Below are 17,318 nucleotides of genomic sequence, written 5' to 3'. Positions count from 1 at the left end.
TGAAAAAAAAATTAAAAAAAAAAAAAAGAATGAAATCTTGCCATTTGCAACTACGTGGATGGAACCAGAGGCTATTATGCTAAACAAAATTAGAGAAAGTCAAATATCGTATGACTTCACTCATAGGAGGAATTTAAGGTACAAGACATGAACATAAGGAAAGGGGAGCAAAAATAATGTAAAAACAAGGAGGGAGACAAAACATAAGAGACTCTTAAATATAGAGAACAAACTGAGGGTTGTGGGAGGGGGGTGGGCTTCATGGTTAAGGGGCATTAGGAAGACACTTGCTGGGATGAGCATTGGGTGTTATACATAGGGAATGAATCACTGGATTCTACTTATGATATCATTGCACTATATACTATATACTATATACACTATATACTAACTTGGATGCAAATAAATAAATAAATGTTAAATATTCTAAATGAAACAGCAGTTCCAAATGAAAAATTGAAAGAGATCTCAATGTTGAATAAAAAGTAGCCGTATGTATTATGAAGGATTTTCTGAAATTGAGATTTTTCTTGTGTTTCCATCTATCAACTCATTTGCTCTGATTCTCCTTTCAGGTCTTTGGGTTCTTGAACTTTATCCTCTGGGCTGGAAACATCTGGTTTGTTTTCAAGGAGACCGGCTGGCATTCCTCGGGACAGAGATATCTTTCAGACCCAATGGAAAAGCACTCGAGTAGCTATAACCAAGGCGGGTACAACCAAGACAGCTATGGGTCAAGCGGCGGGTACAGCCAGCAGGCGAGTATGGGGCCATCCTCAGATGAGTTTGGCCAACAGTCCAGTGGCCCCGCTTCTTTTACCAATCAGATTTAACAGGTAGTCTTCTGGCGATAGCCTCACCACCTTCCATTTTAGTTGCAGAAGAGTTTTTTAGGAGTTTCAATCAATTATTAATGCAGAGGGTGTTGAATGTAAATCAGAGATCTGTAGTCCTCATTAAGGCAGAAAGGCCTGGGTCGTGATAAATGGTACTTAGAGAGGAGACGACATGAGGAGATGCATTATTCATCATAGATGCCTAATTGGAGAGTACCTTATTACATACACAGATACTTGTATGGTCGTTTTGTAGGTGTGTGGAGATAATGAAAGCATTTGGAAGCTTACAGTCTCTAGTATGTAATATGCATAAAGTAAATTCTATACCCCTGAGTTTTCCTATGCGTTTTGATGTGAAAGATGTTTTAATGATTTCTATAAGACAATTTGGTGTATCACACATGCATGTGTTATTGTGTTTAGTTGCAGACATTGTAGGACTGTGAGTCTCTTAAGTATTTGTTTCAGACAGTTGCTCTGTATTTTTTTTTTTTTTTTACTTAATGAATCAGTGCTCATAAGGTTTAGTGCATGAATATGCGTTTTCTCACAAAATGAACATTTGAAGTGTATTTATGAAAATTTTCCAGTTTGCACCATGAATTTGTTAAATGGACGTTTAAAGAAATATATTCATTACTTTGTATACTTGCAAATCTGTCTTTGGCTTTACCCAATTCTGACTGCACCGTAACTAAGGTTTGGGATTTTTTTTTCCCTATTAGTCAATATTCAGTGTTATATATGGTAACTGCCCAATACTTATTCTATCTACTTAGCTAAATATTTACATTCTCGTAACTTTCTATGATGTTTTGTGGCTCTTATCCTATGGACCATAAACAATAGGCCCAATAACTGTTTGTGTTTATGGAGTGCTGTTTTCTTAGAGTAACAGAGATGCAGATATCAGATACCATAGTCGAGAAGCTTTTGTGCTAATGTATTAATTTATAAAGGAAGTTCTGTAGAACCTATACTAGCAGCCAAACTTTTAAATCCTATTTGTAAAGCTAATATGTTCCTTGATCCAATTATTAGAAATTCTCAAGTCACAGCTTAACTTACCAATTACTAATTCCGATTTGAATCATAAATTAGAAATGACTTCCATGAGCAACTCTGATCCCAGAGACAGTTCTCATGAAATATTCCTCAGAATTTTTTCATTATCAAGAAAACGCCAGTCTTCCCTTCTTTGTTTTGACTCAATTGGAACATCAAGGCCTAACAGCGAGGGCAAACTGTGCATCCGTATTTCCAGATAAAAGTTGTTATCGATGTATAAACTCTGTGTGATCTGTGATGTTGGAAGCATTTTAGCACAAACCAGCTGTGGTTCTTAGATGATATCTGTAACCGGTTTCTGGATCCTGTTGGATAAATACTGTATTGTGATATCTATTTGACCTTAATAAAGTTATTGCTTACAGTGCTGGCTGGAGAGAGCAAAATTACAATAGAATCTGGTTAGCTTTAACAATGGAAGAATAAGTTATAAATGCACGGGGTTTCCACGCTCTCCCCATGCCCTTGTTTCCAAGCCTAGGGCTGCTCATTCATTGATTCTCTCATTTTAGGACGCCGTCTGCACCCACTGCTATGCAAGGCACTGGGGCTATGGGAGCGAGATAAAACAGAAACGTGCCTCACCTTGAGAAGCTCACACTCTAGGAGGAGAGGCAGACATTAAAATAAGCACACGCCACTTAGGCTGCGTGCAGCAAAGAGAGGCAGAGGATTCCACGAGAACATTTATCAGAGGGGCTTGAGCTAGTTAGAGGGAGGTCAAAGGTGCTTCAGGCCTGAGGACTGCACCAGGTTTCCCAGGGACGGAATGGGAGGGAGAGAATCCCAGGCAGAGAGCAGCCTTGTAAAGCTCGGATGGTGGGAGGCAGGATGGATACGTCTGGTTGCCAGAGTGCAATGAGCGAGGAGGCCTCTCTGAGTCGAGGGCCGCTGGTGCCCTGCTAGGCGGCCGTGATTGGGATTTCTGTCTTTATCCCCAAGAGGCTAAGGGAGCTCACTAGTGGATTTTAAGCAGAGGAGGGACGCGATGAGATCAGCATTTTGGAAAGATCTCCGTGGCTGCAGGGTAGAGTGTAGACTGAAGGACAGCCTGGGCGGAGGAGGTGGCCTTGACTGCTAACATCTACACGGCAGCGGGCTGGGCCTGGGACGGTGAGGGGCAGGGGGAGGGGGGACCTGACACGAGGCACCCCATTCACCTCTCATTTCCCGGGACACGGCTGGATGTGACCGCTTCCTTCAGCGCTCTCCAGGAGGAGAGAGTGGCCTCTGCTTCATATACCGTTGTGAACTCTCCGATGCGGAGAAACTCGCATAACCGGCACTCCTCTTCACCGGCCTTAGCAGCTCCAGAGGGCCCTGGGGCCCTGATCCATGGAACGCACTGCCCGTCCTGGTGGAGACAGAGACGAGCTTCCACGGTCCGCTGCAGATTCACAATGAGATGCTCCTGTAATCCGACAGGGATTTCACTAAGCTGCTTTTATTCCTTCTGGTTTCAAGAAGAAAAGCAGTAGACCTGGCCTTTACAAAGGGGAGCGATCAGGGCAGCAGGAGAGCCTAGTTCTCTGTGTCCACCTGACCTAACTTGGAAGTGAAGCTTCGCTCCTCCTGGATGTATTTCGGGGTAGGAAGGTGAAGTCATAACCTTCTTTCCTTGGAAGGAGGGAAGGCATCCAAGTGGAACAAACAGGTGGGTTCTGCGATTCCACTTGCCTGGGTGAAACTCCCCCCTGTGCTGCCATTTCTTTGAGTCTCGTGTTTCTTCCACTGATCCCCTCTCCAAAGCCCTGGGACTTTTCTGAAGCCACAGCCTGAGACAAACACGGCCTGGACATGTAGGGGAGTTAACACGCCAGGGACTATCCTCAATCACTGGGGGGATGTGGGCAAGTCAATCAATGCCTTTGGCAAGACACTTAACTTCTCATTCATTCACCTGCCCTCTTTCTCTGTGATGGGGATAATGGTAACGTCTGTCTCATAGGATGGTAATCGGGATGAGAAAGGTAAGGCATGTAAAGGCATGAGAACACCCAAGAGACGCTGAGTTTGGAAGCACAGGAGGGTGATTCCAGGAGGCCAGAGTGAAGGGGTAAGGGGAGGAGAGAGACCGGGGAGGAGAGAAAACGGACAGGATTCCTGAGTCGCGTTCAGAGTGGCTCCAGCGGTTTTCCATCAGGGGAAAGAAGCTGGAGTATTTATCTACCAACCCCCAGGCCCCACTGGGTGAGAGCCCACATGGGGTAGTAATTTTCCCTCCTCTCCCGGTTGCGCTGGCCTACCGATTGAGCAGGCTCCTGTGACTTCAGAGAAACCAGCCTCATAAGTGTTCGGTGACAGGCTGGGATGGGAGGAGGTGAAGGAGCACGGGTGTCGCCACCACCCTCTCTTCCCCCCACCCCCAGGGAAGCCTTGAGGAGGGATAAAGGCGAGAATTGAAAGGTGCGCTCGTGAAGCGGATCACTGTCAGCATGAGCAGTAACTACCCTTCCCAGCTGTGGCTGAAATTCGAGGCCGGCCAAGGGGAGCTACCTAGGGCATTGAAATCACCTTCTGCTGTAATCAGTCTGTAAAATGGCGATGCAGATAATCCGACCTGATAGGACAGCGACCTGGTCGTATGTAGAAAAGGTCGATGGACTGTACAATGCTCTACAAATGGTGGCTGGCTACTTAATGTTGAGGTCTAACCCTGGTCCACACTTAAAAAGCCTGAGTGTTTACAAGTCAAACTTCTAATTGTACTGAGATGAGCAAAATATAGCTCCTGGTATCTTTGAGCCCATACTCAAGGTTCAAAGACTCCACTAACGGACAAGCGAGCAAACCAAATACGTAAGACTAAGCGTTGATTCGTGCTATGTAGGGAAGAAATGAGGCACAAGGGTGGGGAGAAGTGGAATACGGTGGTCAGTGAAAGCCTCTCTGAGAGGGTGTCGTCTAAGCTGAGACATGCAGAATGGGAAGGCATCGGATATGGGGAGAACAGGTCAGGCAGAGAGGAGAGCACATCCAAGGACCTCGGAGAGGAGACTGCCAAGCATCTTTGAAGAAATGAATGACAAGACTAAAGCTGGTGGAGCTGGGATACATAAGGGGAGGGTGATGAGATGGGACTGAAGAGTCTGGAAGAGCCAGACCACAAAGCACGGTGAGGACATAGGAAACAGACTTTATTCGAAGTGAAGTAGGAAGCCGCTAGGCAGGTAAGCAGAGTAATGACGTGATTCAACTTTCGGTTTGAAAAGATCCCTCTCTTGGGGCGCCTGGGTGTCTCAGTTAAGCATCCGACTTCGGCTCAGGTCATGATCTTGCAGTCTGTGAGTTCGAGCCCCACATCAAGCTCTGTGCTGATAGCTCAGAGCCTGGAGCCCGCTTCGGATTCTGTGTCTCCCTCTCTCTCTTCCCCTCCCCTCACACACACACTCTCTCTCTCTCTCTCTCTCTCTCTCTCTCACACACACACACACACACACACACACACACAAATAATAAACGTTAAAAAAAATTAACAAAAAAAAAGGAAAAGATCCCTCTCTCAACTTCCTGGCTTTGATACAGTGCTGCAGCGATAAAGGATGTCAGCATTGGGGGTAAGCTGAATAAAAGGCTCATGGGACTCTGTATTATTTTTGCAATTTCCTGTCAGTGAGGATGCCGAGAATGGATGAATTAATTCATCCATTGATTCAATAGCTATTTATGAGTACCTACCATGTGCCAAGCTCCGCTTTAAATTGCCGAGGATTCAGATTTGAAGAAGACAGACATTATGTCTCTGCTTATGGATCTTACAGCCTGGTTGTTTAACAACAGCTTAAGCTGGTTCCTAGGTCTGCAGAACTGGGGTGGGGAAATCTTCAATCCTGACAGAAGAATCAGAAGAAGTCTTCACTGAACCTAGAACACTTGTAGTTTGATGTCCAAAGGTCATAACTATAATTTCGTTTGACCCAGTGAAAAGGTGGATGCCTTGTGGCCATGTTCCCCAGAGAAGTAGACCCTGAGGCAAGAATTCAACTACAAGTGGGGGATTGGGAAAGGGAAGGAAAGAAGGGAGGCGAGCCAACTGATCTTGCATTCTGGAGGAGGGCAGAGCTGTGGGCCCCCGGGGCTCAATCCCCCTGGAGAACAGGAGGTGAAAAGCAGCACCGTGTTCACACTTAGTCCCGCCAGCGGGCAAAGGAGACGTGAGACGGACCCACCAACTCCTGCCAGTCGCTGAACAGTGACTTTGGCAGGGTGAGGATTCCCCAGCACTTTCAGACCACCCTGTGCATGGGGGACGTGGCTACAGCGGATACAGAGCTTCGGGCAGGGTAGCAGGTGCTGGCATTGGTGCCAAGGTAGCTAGGAGCCATTGGTGCCGGGTGTGTGCAGTGCTGAGTTCCAGGAGGTGGAACCATGGGTGTCCACGGGTGGGCCATCGACAGTGTCTGCCACACCGAGGTTTGGCTACAGGAAGGAGCTTCACCAACTCAATGCCAGGAAAAGACTAGAACAAGTCCTTCTCCTTTTAATCCTAAGAGATTTTTTTCCTTTTAACTCCCCAGTCTACCTAGCATATAAATATGACTTAAACCTGAATATGCCATGGGATATTGTCTAGCTGCCCAAAGACAACAATTTTAATAACCACTAACATTTTTTGTGTGCACGTATAGCGCACCAGCCACTGAGCTAAGCACTCGGCAATTTAACCACAAAAGCACTGAGAGGTGCTAGTATTACTCCTATACGAGGTTAGAAAACCAAAGTTCAGAGAATTGAGATGATGACAAAATCCTTGTTGTCACTGTCACTACTAAACATAGCTCTTAACTGCTAATATCTCCTGAGCCTCCAATCTGCACAGAGAACTGTGCTGTTCACTTTATACCCATTTCCCTATTTCACGCTCGCAGGAAATGCAAGATAAAATACTATCTTCACACCCATTGTGCAGATGAGGAAAGTGAGATTAGTCAAGGTTAGGTGACCTATAGCTCAAGGTCCCTGAGCTGGAACTAGGCAGATCCCAATTTTCAAGGCCAGGTCTCTTTGTGTCCAAAACGCCTTGGTCTAAACCACCTTGCTAGACCCCAACGGTGCCGCCCCACTGTTATACTGCATTTTAAGCCAAAAGTGCTTTGTCCCAGTGGGGCACATTCAACAAAGACCCAGACCATCAAGTGCTTCACTTGACCTTCCATAGGGATGCTGAGTCCCTAAGAGTTGCAAGCATAGCTTTTGTCACAATCATTTGCCAACGTGAATAGAATCAGACCCAATTCACTGAACAAGTTGATTAAGTTGTTAAGGTCGCTAAGGGTCCGGCTGAACTAAGAATGATTTCTTAACATGCTCACCTCGGAGTCTGAGGCTTTGCTGGGTTTTACGGCTCAGCTGAATGCCCTTAGAACTTGCTGGAAGCAAGTACTTCCAGGAGTGGCCCTGGTTCTGGACCTCCATGCACAATGTACAGTGGACATTAAAAGGCCGAGATGAAAATGGAAGGAAGACTTCCTGAAAGTAGAAATATTTTAAGTCTAGTTGAGCAGTTTCACTAAAGGTACAGGTGTCCCGGTTGATCAAACATAACCCTCGAAGGAGGTTGTAACAAATCTGATAGGTTTCCTGGTGGCTGAGAAAGGGTTTGTCTTTGAGCCTCTGCTCCTTTATTCATATATTTTTTTAATGCTTTTATTTATTTTTGAGACAGAAAGAGACAGAGCATGAGCAGGGGAGGAGCAGAGAGAGGGGGAGACACAGAATCTGAAGCAGGGTCCAGGCTCTGAACTGGCAGCACAGAGCCCGATGTGGGGCCTGAACTCACGGACTGCGAGATCATGACCTGAGCTGAAGTCGGACGCTTAACCGACTGAGCCACCCAGGTGCCCCTCCTTTATTCATATTTTAATTGTCTGCCCTCTTGCAGCCCAGAAGGGTCTAATTGGCTTGTGCTGTGAACTGAAGACACTGACATATGACCTTAAAGTCATCTCCCTACTTACCAGAAACAATCTCCCGTGACACATTACTTGTTTTCATGCCACTTTGGGGAATACACACAAAAAAAGTAAAATGCAAACTCAACAGGCTTTCTTACTTAAAACGTTTTCCCTTATTTTCTGTGAATTGACATTTCTTTCTCCTGGATATTTTCTCCTCTGGTCTCTTCTGACAGTTGAGTCTATTCTGATTGATCCCCACTGTCACATTACTTCTAGAATTTGTACATTCTCTCTATAGCTTACACATTGCCCCAAGCATCGTTGCCCTTTTTACAAGTCCTTTGTTAATCTTTCTGTCTCAAAGCTCCTAGACCCTCTTAAAATTTCACATTTATTAATGATGTATGGTTCCATGGAACTTAGCGTGGAGCCACATGCCTTCATGAGGAGTGCATTTTTCAATACAGACAATTGCTCAGAGGGGACCTGAGGCCCAGATCTATGTCGTGGGAGCTGAGACCTAGGTAGCATCTTCATTGGTTTTATCAAAATGCAAATTGAGGGGCACCTGGGTGGCGCAGTCGGTTAAGTGTCCGACTTCAGCCAGGTCACGATCTCGCGGTCCGTGAGTTCGAGCCCCGCGTCAGGCTCTGGGCTGATGGCTCAGAGCCTGGAGCCTGTTTCCGATTCTGTGTCTCCCTCTCTCTCTGCCCCTCCCCAGTTCATGCTCTGTCTCTCTCTGTCCCAAAAATAAATAAACATTGAAAAAAAAATTAAAAAAAGAAAAAATGCAAATTGATCCTGTAAATCCTAGCAGCAGAGTGTAAACATGGTCTTGTAGTAAATCTGGATTCCATCATTGGGACCAGCCTGTGTGATCCTGTAGAAGTGCCTCAATCTCTCACTGAGAGATTGAGTCTCTGAGCCCCAGACTCCTCATCCACATAATGGGAGAGCCTGGTCTCTGCCTCTGACTGCTGAACCTAATTACCACAAACTTGGTGGCTCAACACAAATTTATTATCTTAAAGTTCTGTAGGATAGAAATCCAACATAGATCTCACTGGGCTAAAATCAAGGAGTTGGCAGAGCTGTTCCCTTCTGGAGTCTCTAGGGGAGAATCCATTTTCTTGTCTTTTCCATCTTTTAATTTTTTTTTTCCAACGTTTATTTATTTTTGGGACAGAGAGAGACAGAGCATGAACGGGGGAGGGGCAGAGAGAGAGGGAGACACAGAATCCGAAGCGGGCTCCAGGCTCTGAGCTATCAGCCCAGAGCCCGACGCGGGGCTCGAACTCACGGACCGCGAGATCGTGACCTGACTAAAGTCGGACGCTTAACCGACTGCGCCACCCAGGCGCCCCTCCATCTTTTAGAAGCCACCTACGTTCCATGGCTCCTGGCCCTTTTATTCCATCTTCCAAGCCAACAACAGCAGGTCACGGGGCATCGCGCCGACCTCCTCTTTCGTCTCTCTTCCACTTTTAAGAATCTTTGTAATTTCTTCCATCTCTCTTCCACTTTTAAGAATCTTTGTGATTTCTTCTAGCCAATCTGGATAAACCAGAAAAATCTCCTGACTTTAAGGTCAACTGATTAGCAACCTTGTTTTCATCGGCAACCTTTGCCATGTAACCTAAGGTATCCATAGTTTCCTAGGATTAGGGTATCTGCAGGCTCTGGGCATTTGGGGGTGAGGGACATTATTCTGCCTATCGTACTATCCCCCTATTAGGTAAGTCACTTTCCTAGCAGATTTGCTTCGTCAGAGTGCTCGGTAGCTGATAACAATAATAAAATGGAGAGTTGTTTCAATCACTAGCACTAACTTTTCTGTGAGAAAATGCCCAGCCTGTAACACGAATGTGTGGCAACTGATGGGTTTTCAGTGTTCTTATTTGAGACACCAGCTTTGACAATCCCCAGTCACGTGGCCAGTGTTTATGACATTCCTTGCTGAAGTGCTCTAGTAAATTAAAATACAGTGTTTACTGATGGGATCCTGGATGTTTCAAACATCCCTTCAGTCCAACACGTGGCTGGAGGAACAGCTGGGGAAACACAGTTCTTCCCTCAATGTCCTTATAGTCCAACGGGAGAGATTACAGATTATCTGAACTTGTGTTATGTATTCATTTATTTATTTGTCCTTCATCTGTCTCCCACTTGAATATAAATTCCATGAAGGGCTGGGACTTTACTAAAACGTACACACCTGTATTCTCAGCACCTGGAGGAATGCCTGGAATATACCAGGTACTTGATGAATATATGTTGAACAAAGTCAACGCAATACGTTATACACGCTATTGTGTTTTTCATAAAATTTGCAAACTAGGCGATGGAACATTTTTGACAACCAGAGAGAGGAAAAAGAAACCTCTCTCCTATAAAAAGCTTCCAATATATTTACAAATAGCTCACCGTGCGCCCACACAGAAAGCTCCCTGCCCTGCAGGGCCTGCAGACCTTGGACCTCACTGGCTCCTCTCAGTGTACTCTTTCTTACCCTTACCACCCTGGTTGGCAAACCTCACCTCCCCAGGTCACGATACAGTAGTCACCTGAAACCCATACCTGTGCATCATGTTAAGGACTGTCATCGTACCCACCCTCCCCCGGTACACCCCCCAGACCCCCAATAAGGAATAAATAAGCTAATTCCATTTTAGGGGCAGTGAAAGATCTGGTGAATTTGTGACTGTGGGGAAACAGGTTCTACTTACATAAGTGGGTTAGAACGGGATCACGAGTAACTTGTTACATCACCTGCAGGAAATTACCTTCCATCTGACGCCAGTATACTGTTGTGCCTTGATCACAAACTCCACTTGCCCCCCAGACCCTTTGCTTCTTACACACACAAGTTAACGATTACTGTCTGATTGTTTTCTCCACGTTCACGTGTGTAAGATCTTGTTTTCTTCCCGTTCACCACGTGGGTAATATCTTGTGAGCTCAATAAATACGGGGACGAAAGGCCTGTTGGGGCTTTTGTCTCCTCCTAGACACTAGCCTCTCGTATTCAATTCTGTGCCTGCTCTCTTGCTCGACAAGCGAGAACTCCAGACTCCTAGTCTGCAACACGTGATCACCGTGCAAGAGCTTTGCCCGATCTTATAAAAAAAGGAGATATAAAAACAGTGAGGGAGGCAAGCCATAGGAGAGTCTTAAATACAGAGAGGGCTGCTGAGTGGGGGTGGGTGGGAGCGGTAAATGGGTGAGGGGCATTAAGAAGGACTTTGGGGATAAGCACTGCGTTCTACTCCTAGAGCCAAGACTACACCGTATGTTAACCTAAAAAAGAAAAAGAGAAGTCAGTCTCCTAGGGTACCAGGGGCCCAGGTGTGTGTTAAACTTAGCACCTGCAAAACTAACCGTTTTCTATCTTTCCTTCAAGTCTGTTCCTCCTATGTTTCCAATCTCACTTAATCCTCAAATATTCCAAAAATCAGAGCAAGGAAGCCAGAAGATGTAACCTATCAGAGATAGAGAAAGAATATCCTCATCTAATTCATTTCAACTCTAAGCCTTGGATGACCATCATGAGATAGGGACTGTGCGCTTAAAGCCGAGCTTACGCGTTGCTGGTTTCTTGTGGAATCCAGTTTTCTGGTTCTCCTCTCGGCCGTCCCTGGGCATTCTTAGCTGGTCTCCACAGGCTCACCCAATGCTTGGAGGCTAAGGCTAGTCCCCAGCCCAGCACTAGGGACCACCACGGAGCCACAGAGCTCCATCTGCTCTGCTCCGGTGTGGAAGGAGATTCAGGACCAAGCCCTGACGACAGCCAGTGTGATAGGCTTGGCTCCCCTGAACATTCACAACAAATCCGGAGGAGCCCCCCCGGCCCAGGCTGCTCCCACAACATAACACATGTCATGAAGCAGAGACCACGTTTTCACAAACAGAATGTGCCAGGATCCAAGGAAGGGTCCTGGTCCGGGACAGCAGAGAGGTTCTTAACCACCACAACCGACCATTTAGACCAGAGGCCAAATGGAAACAGCAGATCTAACCCTCCCACCTTCCCCTCACCCAGCCCTCGGCCTTGTGTTTCTAAAAACGACACCACCGCTTTTAGCAAATGCCTAGGCGAAGACCACGCCAAAGGTAATGTGTCGCAGGAGGCACATGACTGAAGTAAGCCGATCTACGAAGAAGGATCCCAGAGACATGAGAGTTGTAAGCAAGCAGGGCTGAGCCTCACCAGGCTTGACTCAGAAAATGACCTTTTTCTGAGGAGCAGAACCTAGCTGGGGAAAGAAAAGATCGGGAGGGAGAGAGTCAAGTGCGGCAGACTTACCCTTTAATATGCTTTCACTGAAGCCCTATCCTGACCCCCAGCCAGCACTCCACCATAGTATTCCTGACCCTTCTTCGTTCTATTCCTACAAAGGGGGAAATCAATTACTGTGAATTTTTAAACTGCCAATACTTGATTCTAATAGAATAAGGACTCTCACACGTTAAGGGGCACCAATGTTTGAAAATGTACTTAAAAAATAAAACGGAAATCACCTTTTCTCTTGACCTAAAAATATGGTTTAATAGCCACCATCGTTTGATAATTGGCCTTACTTAATTGAGCTCTGCTCAAACAGAAAAAAAACAAACAAAAACTTAAGTGTAGATATTGATACCAGTGGAGGACTTTTAAAAAGTGTGATGGGGGTGGGGGGTGCCTGTGTGGCCCAGTTGTTTTGGGTGGCTGACTTCGGCTCAGGTCATGATCTCACAGATCGTGAGTTCGAGCCCCGCGTCGGGCTCTGTGCTGACAGAGCCTGGAGCCTATTTCAGATTCTGTGTCTCCCCCTCTCTCTACCCCTCCCCTGCTCACGCTCTGTGTCTGTCTCTCAATAATAAACGTTAAAAAAAAAATTTTTAAGTGTGATGGGATAGGGGCGACTGGGTGGCTCAGTCAGTTAAGTGTCTGACTCTTGATTTCAGCTCAGGTCACAATCTCACGTTTCGCACAGTGCCTGCTTGGGATTCTCTCCCTCTCTGTTCCTCCCTTGTGAGTGCACACGTTCAGCTCTCTCTCTCAATATGTAAATAAACATCAAAAAAAAGGGGTGATGGGATAGAGGATCCCTGGAGGGGTGAGCGTTCATACAGAAGCTGCAGGTGATCACACATGGTCCAGCCACAGCACTGGGGTCCTGTCTCCATGGTGCAGGCACTCTGAACAGTAAATACATTTTGGATGTGCCCAGTGCATGCACATCAGTAAATTCAGTTTCACAAAACCAGTCTTACCTTCACCATAGGACACAGACCCTGTTTTTTTACTAGATTCAATTCTGTCCCATTCCATTATACTTCTTCATGTGTTTTTTAATGCTGGTCTCCACTCTCCATGGATTCCCAAACACTGAGGGTCGCTAATGGTGTGATCCAGATCATTGTGGATCATTTCTGCATGACCCAAAGTTTTGACATCAGATCAGAAGTGGAGGGCTTAATGGATAAGAGCAAAGCTTAGAACCTAGAAGATTCTTAGCCTGTTCTAACCAGTTCTCTCTGCCTTCACTCATTTTTTTTTTCTTCCAAAATGCCCTGTTGGGTCCAGTGAAGCCTTCATTTATTGGGAAACAAAGAAGGAATGGGAATTATATTTCATTGCAATGACTTTAAGCGGGATGTCTGGGTTCCAGGAGAGAAGAAGTTAAATTACTAAAAATCGATTTCTTTCTTCCAGTTTGAAGTTGCTTGTGAGGGACAAAGTATCCCAAAAGGGGAAAGGGAAGGAGAGGCTGTTAACCGAACCACCAAAGCCAGGCAAACAGACCCTCCCCTCAGGTATAAGAAATAGCAGCTCTCCTCCAATCAAGGACTTCCCGGGACTCCGGCCTCATTAATGCTCCTGAACCACAGCCAGCTGGGGACAAATAAGGGGAGCCCAGCAGGTGCTCTTAAGGTTGGGCCTCCCTCCCTCCTTCGCTACATGGTTATTTGATTTGGCAAGCCTTTCTTTATTTTTCTCCTCCCTCTTTTTGTAGAAAGGAATATAATCAGAGGTCTCCCACTTCTGAGCCTCCCGGGTTGTACCCCCAGATCTTTGATCTAGATCTTTCCAGAGATGGTCCATGAAGATGTAAGTATGCCTGTAATCCACTCATTCTCCACAAGGCAGTAGTGCCTCCCAGAAGGGTGGGAGGACAGAAAAGTCCTACCCCTTGTGTACAAAGCACAGAGAATACACTCCATAAACAGATACGCTGTATGTCCGTGATCTTAAATTCTCACTGGGAGGCCATTAGGAAAAAATGCCTAAAAAGCTTCCTTAGGGATGTTAGTGAAAACTCAGCTGGGAAGTGCTGATGTTGCCCCATTTGTGTACGTAAAGGATAGAGCACCGTACTGGTGCACCCCTTTCTAGGAGGCAGCATGCGGTAGGGTGGACGCTTGTTCTTGGGTTTCAAACCGTGGTTTGAATCCTGGCTCCAACACTTCCTGGTGGTGGGAGTTGGCCACGTTTCTTAATGTGTGCCGCTTTAATCTCCCCTAGAATGGGGGGTAATAGTGGTAGCAGCTATCTCCTAGAGTAACGGTGGGGATTAATGAATTAACACACGTAAAGCACTTGGAATATCGCCTACACGGTAGATGCTCTGTAAGTGCTTGCTACATTGTGATTTTCCCACTTAACACGTGTCTTAGAGGTTGTTCTATATTAATGGCGGCACGGTATTCCTGTGTGTGGGCGTACCACAATTTATGTAGGTCAGAAGCAAGCAAATGATTAATTGCCTACAAGCCCAAATCCAGGAAGCCACCTGTTTGTTGAGAGAGAACACACATGCAGGTGGGGGGGGGGGGCAGAGAGAGCAGGAGTGCGAGAATCCTAAGCAGGCTCTGCCCTGTCTGTGTGGAGTCTGACGTGGCGCTCGAACTTCTGAACTGCGAGAACGTGACTTGAGCTGAAGTCAGAGGCTCAACCGACTGAGCCACCCAGGCGCCCCAGCCACCTGTTTTGGTAAATCAAGTTTTATTGGCACACAGCCATGGCCATTCATTTGCATATGGCCTGTGGCTGCTTTCACACTGCAACAACGGAGACCCCGCGGCCCACAAATCCTACAATACTTGCTATCTGATCCTTTATGCAAAAAGTTTGACCCCTAGTTCAGACAATCCCCTTCTAAAGGACACATAGACTGTCAGATCCACATTCTGCTACAACAAATACCAGAGCGATTAATATATTTTTTAAATTATTTTGAGAGAGAGCACGAGCAGGGGAGGGCAGAGAGAGAGAGGGAGAGAGACAGAATCCCAAGAAGCCTCCACACTGTCAGCACAGAGCCTGAGGCGGAGCTCGAACTCCTGAACCTCGAGATCATGACCTGAGCTGAATCAAGAGAGGCTTAACCGAATGAGCCACCCAGGCGCCCCAGAGCCATCAATATTCTTAAACGGACATCTTTAAGCACACTAGCAAACACATCTAAAAGATGAATTACCAGAAGTGGGGTTCTTGGATCAAAAACTATAATTTTCATAGATAATGCCAACTCCTTCCTTACAGGTTATATGAATGTACTCCCACCAGCAGTGTTCAAGAGCACCCCTTACTCCCTTAAGGATTTTTTTTTTAACAGTGAACAAATCTGGGGCACCTGGGTGGCTCAGTAGGTTAAGCTTCTGACTTTGGCTCAGGTCATGACCTCACGGTTCCTGAGTTCTAGCACGGCCTTGGGCTTGCTTCGGATCCTCTGTCTCCCCCCCCGGGCCCCCCCCGCCCCTACCCATTTGTGTGCATGTAGGCTCTCTCTCAAAAATAAAAACACATTTAAAAAATGTTTACAAAAAATAAAAGTGAACAAATCCAACATAGCTGGTAGATTCGTGTCACGAGCTTTAGCCTTGCAGCAACCCCAGTGAGCTAAGTTGCATTATTCCTGTTTCACAGATGAGAAAACAAAAGGCCCAGAGAGGTTAAATAAACTGGCAAGGATCAGAAGCATAGGGGTGCTGGTGGTTAAGAAAACTGGCCTTGGTGTCAGACTACCTGAATTTGAACTATAACTTCACTGCAATTATTAGTTGTGTGACCCCGCGAATGTAATTTAACCCCTCTATGCCTCAGTTTCTTTTTTTAGTGAGAATAACAAAAGTACTCCTCATCCGGAGCAAGACTGGGAAATACACGGGGGCTTTGACGCTAATGGTATTAAGTGGTGAAGCCACTGTTTGACCCCAGGTGTTTCTGAACTGGAATGGAAGCTCTTAAACACTTAAGCTGTTTCCCTTGGTGACAACGTATGATAATGAAGCATTGTAAATTTGCCGGATAAACAGCTATTTTTGCCTTTCCTCATTCTTAGAGACTTTCAAAGCGAGCAGCAACTCTATCCATTGCTGCAAACATGCAAGTACAGAACCATGGCCCCCGAGTCTGAGCATGTCTCCACTCGCTCAGCTACAATTGTTTGGAAATTCTGAAACACGAAACCATTCAGGCGTAAGGACTGCCAAGGAAACACGAGAACTATTTATCGTTCAAGTGTTTCAGATCATCCCCATCCGAAATAACACAGACAGTACCAAATTAGCTTTAGAAAGACACAGATAAAAGAGTTTTTTAAAAAATGTTTTGTGTCTACACTAAATATACTCCTTCGGTTCATTTTTCTGAACGGAGCTGGCTCTCCTCACTTAACAGCATCTCTGTCAACTCACCACCTAAAATCTGGTGCACCACTGTCCCATAGAAATTTCTACAGTGATAAAGACATTCAGTATCTGGGATGACCAATGTGAAAGCCACTGGAGCCACACGTGGCTGTCAAGCACTTGAAATGTGACCAGTATGACTAACGAACTGAATTGTTACTTTTCTGTTAATTTCAGCTCACTTACATTGAAATTCAAGTAGCCACACCTGGCTAGTGGCCACTATATTGGGCAACGTGGCTCTAACCACCCCAGGTCTTGTGCATAATTTCAAGAGTTGAGGAAAAGCACTAAGTGCCCAGTAAGGATTCCCTTAACACCTGGGAAACGAATTTCTGGACTCTGATGCCCCTCGAAGGGCTGGCGGGTGACCCGGTAGCTTAGGTCACTGAATTGAATCAGGCTGCAACTATTGTGCGTTGCCCACCTGAGGAGGCACAGAATGGAACCAAAGCGACTCTGTAGTCAGTAGTGCATAGGTTGCCAGCCATTGGCCCATAAGTCCCACCCAGCTCACAGAAGTGTTTCATTCGGCCCACACAGTGCTTTAGAACTTGAATTAATGGTCAACATCTAAAATTCAAAAGATGTTGCATTTCAGACTTTATTAGCAAATCCCAAAGTCCTGACAACATTTCTCCCTGTAGTAACTGGAGCTGTGATGATTCTGCTCCCTCTAGAGGGGACTTGCACTCTCCAGGTTGACAAAGTCCCCACCATTCCCTATTGTCTTCCCTCTGTCTCCCTTCACTCATTTACCCAATGCCTGTCTGGCCCCAGGAGCCATGTGAGCTTGTGACGGCTACTCTAGGGCTTGGATCCGTCTCTGGCCGTTTCC

General features: G+C 46.1%; 1 protein-coding gene across 3 annotated transcripts in view; it reads left to right on the top strand.

Annotated features, from left to right (window-relative positions):
* The window catches only part of SYNPR (synaptoporin), a 318,541-nt gene extending 316,267 nt beyond the window's left edge, over positions 1 to 2,274 (top strand). For all 3 annotated transcript variants that reach the window (XM_040454545.1, XM_040454546.1, XM_040454547.1), the window contains one exon: positions 576 to 2,274. In XM_040454545.1, coding sequence (XP_040310479.1) covers positions 576 to 833 — 258 coding nt within the window. In that variant the 3' untranslated portion in view covers positions 834 to 2,274. The remainder of the gene's footprint in view (positions 1 to 575) is intronic.
* Positions 2,275 to 17,318: the final 15,044 nt, after the last annotated feature.

Source organism: Herpailurus yagouaroundi, unplaced genomic scaffold (assembly GCF_014898765.1).
Source record: "Herpailurus yagouaroundi ecotype Mexico unplaced genomic scaffold, PumYag 213, whole genome shotgun sequence".
Taxonomy (NCBI): Eukaryota; Metazoa; Chordata; class Mammalia; order Carnivora; family Felidae; genus Herpailurus; species Herpailurus yagouaroundi.
The sequence above is the reverse complement of the archived record's forward strand: the minus strand, read 5'-3'. Positions and strand labels throughout refer to the sequence as shown.